Genomic DNA, 14,271 nt, shown 5'->3' on the forward strand with positions numbered 1-14,271 from the left:
GTCACCCTGCTGTCGTCATCCACATTCTTTCTTTTGGCCATGCTCCTTCTTCTGTGCTGACCCTGAGGGCCGTAAGCCCTGTCCTCTGCTTCCTTCTGGCTCCTCATCCTCTTACCTCAGCCCTGTCACCCTAGTCTAGTTCTGCCCTGCTCGCTCTGGAGTCCACTCCAGCTTCTTCCTCTTAAACAAAAGGAGTGACACCAATGGCTTAGAAAGTGAAAAGGCAGGGATTTCCAGAACCCCAATTAGAAACTTTTGAAAGCGTTTTTTAGGCAGAAATATTATTACATAGTATGTTATATCTAGAACACAGTTCATCCTCAGTGTCAGATATTTTATGACCTAAAATTCACATCCATGCACCTGGTTACCTAACTGCTCATATAACATAGTTGCTCTGGGAAAAAGCATGTCGAGTTCCAGAAAACCTCATGGTACACCTTATTCCTAATTGGCATTCCTACTTTAAAGCTGCCTATGTTCCTTGTGAATTTAGTGGATAAGATATTCTAGATTGATTGTGTTCTTTGTGATACATACTATATATTTCCTCATCAACTTAATTTAACCAGACAGGTAAAACAGAGCAACTTTAAAACACTGTAAAGTTCATTGCATGAAGGCAGTCTATTTTTGTTTATTTTTACAAATTATCATTCTGGTGTTCCAGTGTTCCAAATAAGTAAGTGGGGGTAAAAAGCCTACTAAGTTTTAATTTAAGCCTTCAGTACTCTTGATGGTGATCTCTAACTCAAGCTGCAAATAAGGAAGCCAAACCTATTTCAGGTAGAACAGTTATGGACAGTTTGGGACAGTATAGTACTCTTTTTTTGCCTTTTTTTTTCAGCTCATCAAATGCCGCAAGCTAAAATTCACAACTGTCTCATTTCCCTCTCTTATTTTCTCCTTTGTACATGTTAAAAACAGCGGGTCACAGAAAGTCGAGAGAGCCAAATGACTATCGAAGAGAGGAAGCACCTCATCACTGTGAGAGAGGAAGCCTGGAAGACAAAAGGCAAAGGAGCAGCTAATGACTCCACCCAGTTTACGGTGGCCGGGAGAATGGTGAAGAAAGGTCAGAGTGTGCAAGTGTACATGGGTGTGTGTGTGTGTGTCTACACGTGTACATATGTGCATGCATGCTCCATCACCCATGGAGGATAGCGTATGACATCTTGGTTAAAACAATCAAGCAGTGATCTTTTCTCATTTTTGATCTCGTTGAAGTTGTGTGAATGGTTTTTAGGTAGTTGTGTGTGAATTAGTTTTTAGGTAATTTTGGTGAATTAGTTTTTTGAGATATTCCTATTAAAATGTGTTATACACAACCTCGTCTTGAGTGTAAGAAGCATAATTCAATTAGTCACATTTGAAAACTTAGCCATTTGGAAATTGAACACAGGTTTCAAAAGCAATTGCAAATCTGCTAACAAATCTTAGTCCTTTCCCATAATTGCTTTTAAATTATTTCCATTTTCTTGCCATCTGGCAATCAGTTAACCCAAATTAGCCTTTCTCAGGGAAGAAGGCTTATATCTCTTTTCCTTTGTAGGCTAATTCCTAGGTCTCGTTCCATCAAACCAGAGTTCTCTGGCTTACAAAGCCTGATTTCTGGGTATTTTTTTAATAGTGTTTATAAGATATATCCAATTACAAGGAAGTGAGATTTCCCTGCAGATGGTCATTTCTCTGCAGCTGAGCTCTTGGAACTAATTTGAGGTCTGTATCCCAAGATTTATGAAATTAAGGAAACATGTGGTTAATAAAGTCACCAGAGAGCTTCCAGCCTCCATATCCTGTAGGAAATGGTTAAAATGTGGGGTCTCTTTGTCACCTCTATACACATACCTTCATTTTCTAAGCTATTATTTAAATGCAGATGTCCTAGCTTGGTGATAAATGTTTTTACCTTCACTCAGGTTTAACTCATCATCAGCTTTCTAGGTTTATCTTTCCTTTTTCTCAAAACCTTTCAGGATCCTCACTCATAAATAATGCCTGCCTCATTGGAACCTCATACTACATCTTTGCAGAAGGAAGGGAGGGAGGGAAAACCCCTGAACTGTGATTAACTCATATCTTGGTGGAAGAATCCTTCCTAACAAATTCTTAACTAAGCTTGGAATTGTCTAAAGATAACAGCAGATAATCTCAGAATGAGGTAGCATTTGAGTGTTTTCTTCCCCAAATCACAGAACTGTGTAATCATGTTAAACTCCTTTAACCTGAGCTCCATCTCTGTGTCAACCGCAGATCCTTAAAACCCACATTAGTGAAAAAGAACTTAAGCTGAGCACTTGAACCAGAGCGCAGACCTCCCAATCTCTAGCCTGGACTTTTATCCTGATGACTTTTTATTTTGGTGTCTTTTTCCTCTTCCACCTTAAAAGTCAAAATTTATTTGTAAGCGGGCCTTTGCTACCAAATCCCAGTGCCCTCATCCACAGCAATGTCAGAGGAAGGAGATTAGCTCTCCTGCAGGTTTGGAAAGCAAGGTCCAAGAAGTTCCTGTCCCATAGTGGATGAGTTTGTGCTCACATTTTCCGGAATAAATCAGGGATCTTTCTTTAACAGGCGCTATATGGCTTACTCAACATTTATTTTTCTTATACTTTTCATCTAACGAAAAACTACCCTATTTTTCTAGTATTGGTTACCATGTACTGGATTATGTGTTTTGCTTGAGTCGTGAGCTCCTTTTGATTTGCGGTAATATGGCCTCCAGGGTACACTCACCACAGAATAAAATAGCTCCCTACACTACAGACACAGAGTCTTCCCATCTCATCTGGTTACAATGGCACATTTCGCAGCTGCAAGTTACTGCATATCAAGGAATTGCCAAGAGGCATGCTTACCCTGCTTTTCATTCTCTCACCCCAGAAAACTCTGCTGTCCCCTAGCTTCATTAGGACTTTCTCCCTTTTTGACATTCCTAGAGTCTCTGTAACAATTAGTACTCCACAAGGTTTTGATGGTATTCTAATATTCTCCTGGAAGAAAGGTACTCCTTTGAATAAAAACGATGTGAAAATGATCCCGAAGAGAGTGGGAGACTGGTTATTGCATGTAGAATTCATTGGAAAGAGGTCTGGGGAGTGCTTTGTTTTGTTTTAACATTGTGTAATTTAAACCCATATGCCCTCCCCGGTTGCAGAAAAATCTTTGTCTCTAACTGGGAAAGAGATGGCCCATCTCCAAGAGCTCCCCTGAGTGCTGCTGTGTTAATGGGCAGCAGGGGGCGTCCTGACAGTACAGAGAATGGGGTTTCCTGGTTGCCTCCTGAGTTAGGTCTGTTTATTAGCTACAGAGTTAATGATCTCTCTGCTAATAAACCTTTCCATGTCTCTCGTGCACCCTTTTAGTAGGCAACGATTTATTGTCCCAGCCTGTGATACTAAATTTTACCTTTATTATTTTTCAAGGAAGTTTACTTTCTCACTGATAGAAACTCTTTGCAGGTCTGGTAACTGAAATACATTTTTTAAATTTTAGTGACATCATCAAGTGCATATACATACATATTGAGATGTACTTCTAGAATATCACTTAAAACTTAAACTTTAAACCATATTTCAGTATTTTTCCTTTAAAGTTTCATGCTATAATAATACGTCCTTTTCCAGTTCACTAGAAGAAGAAGAGCTTATGAAACTGATTGACATCTTCTCCTGCTGTTGTTCCTTGAGTGGTGCTTAAAGGGGCAATGCCATCTAAGGATTTCACATTTGTTACAAATGAATACAGAGAACATTAGCGTCTCATTTTGTTCTTTGTAGATGCATTAATGACTTCCTATTCTAATCTCTTCTACTTAGATTAGGAAAAAATATTCATCTTTGATTTAATTAAAGTTTCTTGTTCCAACCACGTAGATACCTTATTTATGCTGGAATTCCTTTCTTACCCTTTTATATGTCCCTTACCATTCTCCCTTTAAAGATTCCACACTCTGCTTTTTGATAAATGTATGTGAAAGCATATGGCTGGTTCCCAGCTGTACCTGAAATGAATACACCCTCCACCAATCACAAATCAATGTAAACATATACTCTTCTGTGTTTTTCTTCTAAAAAGTTGCCACTCCTTGGGTTATTGTTCAATAATAGAACCACACTCCTCTGAGGGATGTGTCCAGGGGCCAGACTGTCCCTCCCTCACCTTAGCCCGGAGGAAAACTCCAGTGCTGGGGGCTACTTGCCAGCCAGTATAACACAGACCATCCTCTACTTCCTCTGTGGGAGACGGTGCAAATAAACTTTCTCATCAACTATGTTCACCACCCCAAAGGCCTTCAGAACTCACAACTCCATTTGTTCAAGTATATTCTGGTTGTCTGTTGTACTCTCGTATTCCATTTACACGTTAGGGACATCTTTTCCCTCACATCTTCATTATTCATTTTGGAATGGCAGCTTATCAGCTATTACAGTTCTTAGAAACTATCAAATTCTACCTACATTTGCAGTTGTCCTCCATAGTCATGGTACCTGCCAAATGTAAGTGTGTGTGTGCATGCATGCGTGTGTATAAATTTTGTAACATCCACACAGAGGCTAAGAGAGATCCAGCAGTGTCCGGAGGAATTTCCAGAAGTGATCCTCAGATACTAAATATCTCCCTTGTTTGTTCTGCAGGTTTGGCATCACCCACAGCTATAACCCCAGTAGCATCCCCTATTTGCAGTAAAACAAGGGGCACAACGCCAGTTTCCAAACCCCTGGAAGGTAAGTCACTAAGGTGCCCCATATGCCAGTGGCTTTATGATCGGAAGAGTTCTTAATGGCACTCTCTCATTGATGGTTTCTATTTGCCTAGATATCGAAGCCAGACCAGACATGCAGTTAGAGTCGGACCTGAAGTTGGATAGGCTGGAAACCTTTCTAAGAAGGCTGAATAATAAAGGTACATGCCAGAAGCTAGAGGGAAGCTTTGGTTATATGCTTAGAGCACAGCGAGATTCGTATTTCATCGCGTAGCTAAGGAAACCTAAAAAGAACCTGATCCTCTCTCAAAATCCCTAAATTCCAATTGTAATTAATGGCTTTTCTCCTCAGCTAAATTGTGCCCTTTCTATGGGACTGCACCCATTCATACTGTAAGCATTATCTTTGTTGTTATCTTTTAAAAAATGAAGTGATTGGTCAAGTGTGATTGTATTACCAAGCTCTCATTTTCTTGATAATGTACCAAATTTGGGATATCCAATAACATTTGTTCCTAAATCTAACTCCTTGAGATGTCATCCAATCAGGATCATGATTTAATTTTGCTTGTAACACTGAAAGCAGATTTTTACACAAAACCAGCATGATCTTGGGCCTGATAAACTTTAAATTGCACATGTCAATTTCCAATAAAGTAGCAGCTGACATTATATCTTACAATCAATCACAAATGGTTACCAAAAGAGAATCCTGGTAAATTAAATATTTCAATACAAAAGTCAATGAAGTATACATGAAAATAAAATAATAATATGCAGCAACAGCCTCATACTTTTAATAAAAATTTCCCGTACTTGAAACTCATCAAATACTAGGCTTTGGGAGTCTCTACCATTGGCAGTGATCCCTAATAGGTTGGAAATAATACAAATAACCCCTTTAATCTACCAATATAAAAATGCAATAGAATAACCTGGCAAAGCAAGGAATGCATACAGTTCAGTTTATTACATACTATATGTAACAGTGATCTAGCCCAGGGGTCTAATCCACCTGTTTTTGTAAAGTTGTGTTGGAATACGGTCATACCCATTTGTTAAGGTATTGCCCGTATTCGCTTTTGCACTACAGAAACCGAGCTCAACAGTTAAAACAGGCCATCTCGTCCCCATTGCAAAGTCTAAAATATTTAGTGCGTGGCCCTTTGCAGAAAAGGATTTTGCCAACCCTTGACCTAGAATGAGGCCAAGGCTAGTTCTGCCTCCAGAAGCAAAAGGAACAAGTCCAGAAATGCCAAGTGGGCTTGCATGCAGCAAGGCCAGCTTCCCTCTCTCCTGCCACATCATGGTGCAAGCTTTGTTCGGATAGGAAGTCCTCTCATGAGAAGTCAAGGAAAGCCTAGAAAGCATCCACGGGGCCCTGGATGGCACTATTATGTTTTCTCTACTCCTGGAACTCAGCGGGGGAAATAATTTTTAAGATATTGTGAGGTTCAGTTGGTGTCATGTTTCTACACAAATGTATGTCATTTATTTGCTTGTTTGTTGATAGTTGGTGGGATGCAAGAAACTGTGCTCACCGTCACTGGCAAATCTGTTAAGGAGGTGATGAAGTTAGACGATGATGAAACTTTTGCCAAATTTTACCGCAGTATGGACTGTACCATGCCAAGGAGCCCTGTGGAGCTAGACGAAGACTTCGATGTGATTTTCGATCCTTATGCCCCCAAGTGAGTTATTGCAATTTCTGTCTTTCACCCACTGAGAACAGATTCCTTCACTGGCCTCCACCCAGTACTTGATGAGGATCTTCTCCCTCACTGTGTTATCTCCTGTGATAGAACTTCATTACAGCCAAATAACTACAGTAGTCCCCCCTTATCCATGGCATATAAGTTCGACGACCCCGCAGTGGATACCTGAAACCGTGGGTAGTACCGAGCCCTATATATATAATGGTTTTTTTCCTATGCATACATACCTTTTCATTTAAAGGAAGTACTTTATGGCTTCTCTCTGGCATATGCAAATTGCCAGCATCACTACCCTTGAACTTTGGGGCCATTATTAAGTAAAATAAAGGTTACTGGAACACAAGCCCTGTGGTCCCATGACAGTCTCTCTGATAACCAAGACAGCTACTGACACGCAGGCAGGGAGCATATATAGTGTGGAGACACTAGACAAAGGGATGATTCAGATCCCAGGCAGGACAGATCTGGACAGCAGGAAATTTCATCATGCTACTCCGAACAGTGAACAACTTAAAACTTATGAATTGATTATTTCTGGAATTTTTCATTTAATATTTTTGAGCCATGATTGACCACAGGTAACTGAAACCATGGACAGTGAAACCGTGGATTGGGGGGACTACTGTATTCTCTGAGCCACACGCACAGTGCTGATGGGTAGATAAAACATGTGTGCCCCACAACAGATGTGCATTCAGACAGAAAGTCTTGCATATACAGCATGGGCCACAGATGTTAGCCCTGTTCCTAAAAACGTCACTGGATTTTTCACATAACTCCAACAATGTTTTGCAGATTTTTTAGACAACCATCATTTAGCAGAGATTTCTATACCTCCCTTTTATTTGACATTTTGAATCCTTACTCATGACTTTGAGAAATATTTGGATCTCGTGGGCTCAGATTAATACAACTAACCAGAAAAACAATAAAACATGTCACTTATCTTACTGTAATTTATAAAATCACTAGATCTGAGGGTTTTCTCAGTGATGTCCAAGGGTCTCTCTTGACACAGTAACATGACTAAACCACTTAAGAAAAATGATTATTGTATTAAGATTCCTTCAGTTGCAAGTGGCAGAAAGAAATCCAAGTCAAAATGACATTAGCCAAAAAAAGGTATGGGTTGTTTACAGGTTCAATCATTGAAAAGTAGAGGCATGAACTCAGGGCCAGCAGGCTCATCGGAGTGTGGTCTTGCTCTTGCCTGTTTTCCTTTGTGCTGGCTTCACTCTCAATCAGGCTGTCACCAGGTGGTGTCACCAGGTGGTGAGAGACAACCACCCCTCGCTCTGGATTTTTAGCTACCTACTTAGCCACTCCACCACAAGCAACTTCTCTCTCCAGTAGTTCCAGCAGAAGTTCCAGGCTTGATTTTCTTGGGCCTGAGTCCATCCGTAGAGCAATCACTGTGGCCAAGGGGATGAAAGATGCTGATTGGCCAGAGCTGATCTCTGGATGCCCTCCTGAACCAGCGTGGGGGGCAGGGAGTGGAGTGAGGTGGGTCCCCCAAAGTTAAGCTGCTGTTACCAGACGCAAGGAGCATACTATGCTGAATAGGCCAAACCCACAGCTATTGACCACATTTATCTATTTCCTACAAATTTATCAGTTACAGTCTCTTCCAGGTGTCTGTGTAGTTATCATAAATTGCTCGTAAAGACATTCCTGATACATACATTCCTTGCATGTTTCAATGGGTTTAGTTTTGGATTGTTGTTTTTTTGTTTTTGTTTTTTTCAATTTGGTACTTTAAAAAATGAACATTTTGCATTTTCCCATGTTTAAATAATATTTTGGGTATTTGTATATATGGTTATTTAACCATGTCTTAATCTTTCCTAACCCAAATGTCATTGTTTAAATCATTATATATAATTTAAATATATGTATATTTACACACACACACACACACACACACACACACACACACACAGAGGACAATGTTATATATAAAAAAGACTTTCAGGCACAGAGACCTGTACAGTAGGAAGTTGCCAGCAGCAGCTGGAATCTGTGGGGAAATCATGTGACTGGGTTTGCCCACCTCCCCAAGTCTGGTTTTCTACCCTAGAGAATTATGTGAATGTGTGGCAGTTATAGTTGGTTTTCTGAGCCTATTTTATTTCAATATATTCTTCAAAATAGTGGTTTCAGCGAGGGCAGTGAGTTGAGGGGAGGCTAGTTATGGGGGGAGTTGGTGAAGGAACTGAAAAATTATTATGTAAAGAAAAGGTTTCCTCTGGAGGGAAGGGGAGAAGCAATGGCTGGCTATAAATTCCTGAAGAACTTCTAGTGACAGAAGAAGTAGATGTGTGTATTATTCCAACAGGAGAGTTAGGATGGGTGTGTGGGTGTGATAAGGTTAAGGAAGGAATGGATGATATTGCAGACCGAGGATGGAGCTGTGCTTTGCTCCTCAGGTTGACATCTTCGGTGGCTGAACACAAGCGTGCAGTTAGGCCCAAGCGCCGCGTGCAGGCTTCCAAAAACCCCCTGAAAATGCTGGCAGCGAGAGAAGATCTCCTTCAGGAATATACTGAGCAGAGACTAAACGTGGCCTTCGTGGAGTCAAAGCGAATGAAAGTAGAAAAGAGTGAGTAATTTTGGAACCACCACCCTGCTCGTGTGCTTGGGAGCTGATGATGCGGTGTGGGGACAGAGCCCCAGAAAGCAGTTTCCAGGCTCTCGGCCTCATGTGGAGAGGTGCTGGCTCAGATAGTGGATGGCCGTCAGCTGTGGCTGGTTGGCCATCAGCTGTAGCCATTGAGCCATTGGCCACTGATATAACTGCCACGGCTACGAAGGGGAGCCGAGGAGAGTGAAGGAGGAGACTGAAGGAGAGTAAGGAGAGTCGAGGAGAGTTGGTCAGTTGGTCAGTTGGCAGCAAAGCGGACAGCAGGTCGCACGTCATGTAAACCCAGCCTCCAGTGAGACCATAGTGGTATGACTTCCCTACCTATGGCTCCGTGGGTGTTCCTTTTTGGCCTCACCATATCCTGCGTTCTTATGTGGGGATCGGGAGCAGAGACCCCGCAGGCCGCCCCGCCGGACACCCCGCATGACATGCGGTGATTTTAACCATCTCCCTTTTCTGCCTTGCAATGGCCAATAACGGGACTCATAAGACACTCATTAAATAAAAATGAGTGAGTTTGCACACACATGTACCCACCTGCAGGAAATCTGCCTGGAATTTAAAGGCTTTTCACAAAAATTCCTAACAGCATTGAACATCTTTTCACTTGGTGAATTCAAATTATTCTGTTTTGCTGCATTTTCTCTCAAGAGATGGGAAAAGGATGTTTCTGGACTTTATAATTCAACCCATTTTCATCTCTGTAAGGCCCAAACACAATAATTCTCCACTTAATCTTATTCAAGAGGAAATCATTTGATTTCTCATGGGAAAATGTCCCAAATCACTGCTTTGCCTAATCGTAGATTTTTTTTATTATTAATTAATGCATAAACCAGTGCTTTGCAAATTGTTTTTGATGGGACCCTTAGGCTCCTGGTACATGGGATGTGGGTTGGGTGAGTGGGGGAACTTTGGGTGGGAGCAGTGAAAGGAGAGAGAGGAGACAGGCTCCAGGCTCTCTGTCTCACTTTAGGCTAAGCTGTTCTGCTTTTATCTGCCCAGTAAGGTGGGGTTTCATAGTTCTGAAACAGTGGTTTCCTTGGTAGAGATAATTGCATGCATAACCTTGCTGTTTTGAATATTCTTCTATAATTTTTATTTTACTGTAGCACTCATAAACCTATTTCTTAAAGTTTTCCTTAGAAATATAGTATTTACACAAAGTGGTTGAGTCTTTTCAATGTAGCTGGTTTACTAAGAAAGTATATTTCCAACTCACTATGCCATATGAATTGTTAAGGTGTGTTATATTTCTTTAGTATTAGAAACTCATCCTAGCAAAATACTTTTCTGAATTTCTCCCCAGCATACACATTTTTTTAAACACAATGAGTTGGAGAAATAAAGGTTTGTTGACACAAGTTTTAGACACTTTCCCTCCACTTTTGGGGGAGCGCAGAGGATGGCTTCGGGGTGATTGACATATACATTTGTTAGTTCACACTGAAAACTCAGCATCTTGTAATTACAGTCTTAAGTCTGAGAGCAAAGCATCCCAGGAAATCAGCTCCTTGTTCATTTTGCCTCCAGAAAAAGATTAGAACAAAACCATCCCTTACGGAATGCCTGCTTTTCTACTGTTGGTAGAAAAATAAAAACTTTTGATGAAAGACATCTAACAGTGTTCCTTAGGAATGCATTTTCAACATCTAAACATGGTTAGGAATGATACCAGCTTTCACTGAAATTGCAACAAATGAGTCCAGCTTCTAATTTTACACTAATGTAGCTGTACCACAGTGTTACTTCAATTCTTGCCTCTACATGGTGAGGTGTGACACTTGTCAACAGTCAGTGTAGACTTTGATGTCATTACAGAGTTCAATTCTTAATACAGTGGTTAAGCATTGAACTGCATAGTTCATCCAACTTGCGTTCCCCCCCCTCGGGACTAACTCAAAAAAAAAAGCTAGTCAATTATGAATAATTTCTGACTGTAAACATTGTCATTTCTCCTGATCATCTTGCTTCCCCCTGCGTTGTGTTTCCTATTTCAACCCTCCCAGTGTCCTCCAACTCCAACTTCTCAGAAGTCACTCTGGCAGGTTTAGCCAGTAAAGAAAACTTCAGCAATGTCAGCCTGCGGAGCGTCAACCTGACAGAACAGAATTCAAACAATAGCGCGGTGCCCTATAAGAAGCTGATGCTGTTACAGATTAAAGGTATTTAAGAGCCACAGAGAGGGGTTACATGTTGACCAGAGGTTTTAATCGGGTAGCATCAGGAGTTGTGACTGCCCTTAATTGCCTGTCAGGGGAAGGGAATACACGCTTTTGGAGAACCTGATGTGTGCCAGGCACTCAGCTACCTCCTCTCTCGTATGCTTCACAAAATCCACTAGGTGTTGTACTTGCTGAGGCTTAGAGCTAGGGTTAGTAATGTGCCTCAGGTCACAGCAGCTGTGGAGCGGCAGAGCTGGTTTGAACCCAGGCCTCTCCCATTCCAGAAGCTCAGCTTTGGCGGTTGATTCCCCTTGCCCTGTGGCCCCTGCCACACACAGTTAGCAGTTACCAGATGCCCCTAAGTCGATTATAACTGTGTCATAGTCACGCAGTTCTCTTCATTGAGGTAAACAAGAGTCAGCACAGGCCAGAGGGGAGAGAGGCATATTATTGGAGAAGAAGTCCAGGGGAAGCAGAGGCAAATGAAGTGGAGCTGAATTCCACTCCAACACCTTTTCTATCCACGGCACGGGAGACTTAGCTCTGGGCTGTGAGGACAGATTGCTGCCTCTGCAAGGCAGAAACACACTGGAAACCCTCACAGACGGAGAGGATACTTCATCTGTCCTTATCCTGATGATTATTCTATAGCAGTTGCCTCTCTGAGGGAGTGCTTGCCTCCAGGCTGATTTCGCTCAAGAGACTCCTGTAGTTTCGAGTAAAAACTCCGGGGGAAGCAGATGCTGTATGAAGGCACACCCTCGCCTGTGGCATGCTGGCCGCAGTTATTAAATGTCAAGGTGGGCTGCATGGAGAGAAAGAGACTAGGAGATGAGTGAAGGAAGGGCCTTCAACTAATTCACACACATGCTGTAACAGGACACTAATAGCCGTTCTAAGAACCTGGCAACATTTGGGAAAGCACTGAAGAGAACATAATCCATAAAGCTGTCATTCTAAATCCTCCTCTGCTACTCCGGGCCCTGGGAACTGGTATTAGTAGGTGAGACTCCTTAGAATTGAAAGGGATCCTTCAGATGGGGGTGCTTCCTCACCCTTCCGGTGGCTGGCTGAGATGTCCTTTCTGGGAAGCTGGTGACTCTTTGCCTTGTGTTCAGGAAGAAGACATGTGCAGACAAGACTCGTTGAACCTCGAGCTTCGTCACTCAACAGCGGGGACTGCTTCCTCCTGCTCTCTCCCCATTACTGCTTCCTGTGGGTAGGAGAGTTTGCAAATGTCATAGAAAAGGCGAAGGTTGGTATCTGCAATATAAAAATAGTATGGTTAAGCGTCTCATTTATACACCAATACAGCGGTGTACCAGTGGCCAGATGATTCCAAAGCTTCTCAAATGCCCAATGAATGTCTCATTCCAGTGAGAAGGGGCAGATAGCAGTTATTTTCCTGAATGTCTCTCAAGCTTTCATTATGTGCTTAAGTGGGATGTTTTAGAAGGATTCTGACCTAGCCCTCCAGATTTAAGTCCTGGGTTTGTTTTCACTCTTGTGTAAAAAAAGAAACTGGCACGCCACTTCAAAGTTATTTATCCCAGGTACCTATGAACTTCTGCGCAAACTTAATGAATGAGAATCTCATGGGGAAAAGCCCAGAGAATGTTTTTTGCTTTTTTTTGGTTTTTGCGTTTATTTTTTTTTTAAGCTTCACAAGTGATCTGTTGAATTCGAAGACTAAAAACACTATTGCTCTAAAGAATTGATACCCCTGGTCTTTTAGTTACATTTTCTTGACTTCATTGAAAATGCCCAACAACCAGTGCCTTGGGCTCCTGGGGTCACAAGGTTTTCCTTCCAGCCACACACCATTTCTTGTCTCTGATTTCAATGTGTACCTTTTTACCGAGCCACAGGCTTGTCTGCTCAGGTAATTGTGTTCCTCCCTTTTTTTAGGCTTCAGAACTTGCAACTTTAATTCAGACAAAGAGGGAACTTGGTTGTAGAGCTACTTATATCCAAACTGTCGAAGAAGGAATTAATACCCACACTCATGCATCCAAAGACTTCTGGAAGCTTCTGGGTGGCCAAACCAGCTACCAATGTAAGAGTTGACTGTATTTCAGAGACTGACAAGACTTGAAATCCTTTCTTCTCGCCCTCTTTATTCTTCTAAACCAGCAACTTTTCAGTGTGTAATGTAATACCCTCTTATTTTTCACCCCAAAGCTGCTGGAGACCCAAAAGAAGATGAACTGTATGAAACAGCCATCATAGAAACAAACTGCACTTACCGTCTGATGGATGACAAGCTTGTTCCTGATGACGACTTCTGGGGGAAAATCCCAAAATGCTCCCTTCTGCAATCAAAAGAGGTACAGTGAGTGGGAGAAGGACTCTGCACAGGGCTGCCCAATAAAATAGATAGTAAGTGCCCTATAAATGTTAGCCAGTGTTAGTGCCGTCATAGAACAGTGACATCTTTTGAAAGGATATTTATTTGTGATTTAAAACCATTGCTGCCACTTTAAATACTAATATAGAAATCAGAATATTGTTCAGAGGAGGGTCAATGAATCATTTTCTATTTTAGGCAAAATGTATATATTACTTAGCCCTATCTCTTGATTTTTGTATAAACAGTCAATAAAATATTTTTCAGTCCTTTAGTTCAGGAATAATAAATACATATATGTATACATAATTTATTTTTGTATTTTACCAAGTTTCTATTGTTTTTTTCTCACACCAGTAAGCAGTTATTAAATACATACATTTCCAGTACAATTGTGTATTCTGTGTTGAGAAAAAAAGGAAAAGACAAAATTTCATTGAGTAGAACAATATTAGAAATAATGGTATCTGAAGCTAGATTGATTGTAGGATATGTATAGGCAGCTAGATGGGAAACAAGTCACCCAAAAAAGAAATAATCAGGAATAATTTTAAAGAGAAAGTGAAATTAAGCCTCGCGTGGAGTGCAGTAGAATTTGGATTGCTGGAACTAAAGGGAGAAATTATTTTAGGAAGAAAGAGTACAACAAACCATAGGCATGGAATTAGAAATAGTGTTACAGTAACATATTCATTAAC

At 41.2% G+C, this 14,271-nt stretch overlaps 1 protein-coding gene across 8 annotated transcripts in view; it reads left to right on the top strand.

Annotated features, from left to right (window-relative positions):
- The window catches only part of SVIL (supervillin), a 225,532-nt gene that overhangs the window by 186,651 nt on the left and 24,610 nt on the right, over nt 1-14,271 (top strand). For all 8 annotated transcript variants that reach the window (XM_081054517.1, XM_081054513.1, XM_081054511.1 and 5 more), the window contains 9 exons: nt 928-1,075; nt 4,638-4,727; nt 4,819-4,905; nt 6,219-6,396; nt 8,847-9,019; nt 11,071-11,226; nt 12,345-12,481; nt 13,135-13,282; nt 13,408-13,553. In XM_081054517.1, coding sequence (XP_080910643.1) covers nt 928-1,075; nt 4,638-4,727; nt 4,819-4,905; nt 6,219-6,396; nt 8,847-9,019; nt 11,071-11,226; nt 12,345-12,481; nt 13,135-13,282; nt 13,408-13,553 — 1,263 coding nt within the window. The remainder of the gene's footprint in view (nt 1-927; nt 1,076-4,637; nt 4,728-4,818; nt 4,906-6,218; nt 6,397-8,846; nt 9,020-11,070; nt 11,227-12,344; nt 12,482-13,134; nt 13,283-13,407; nt 13,554-14,271) is intronic.

Source organism: Rhinolophus hipposideros (genome assembly GCF_964194185.1).
Source record: "Rhinolophus hipposideros genome assembly, chromosome: 1".
Taxonomy (NCBI): domain Eukaryota; kingdom Metazoa; phylum Chordata; class Mammalia; order Chiroptera; family Rhinolophidae; genus Rhinolophus; species Rhinolophus hipposideros.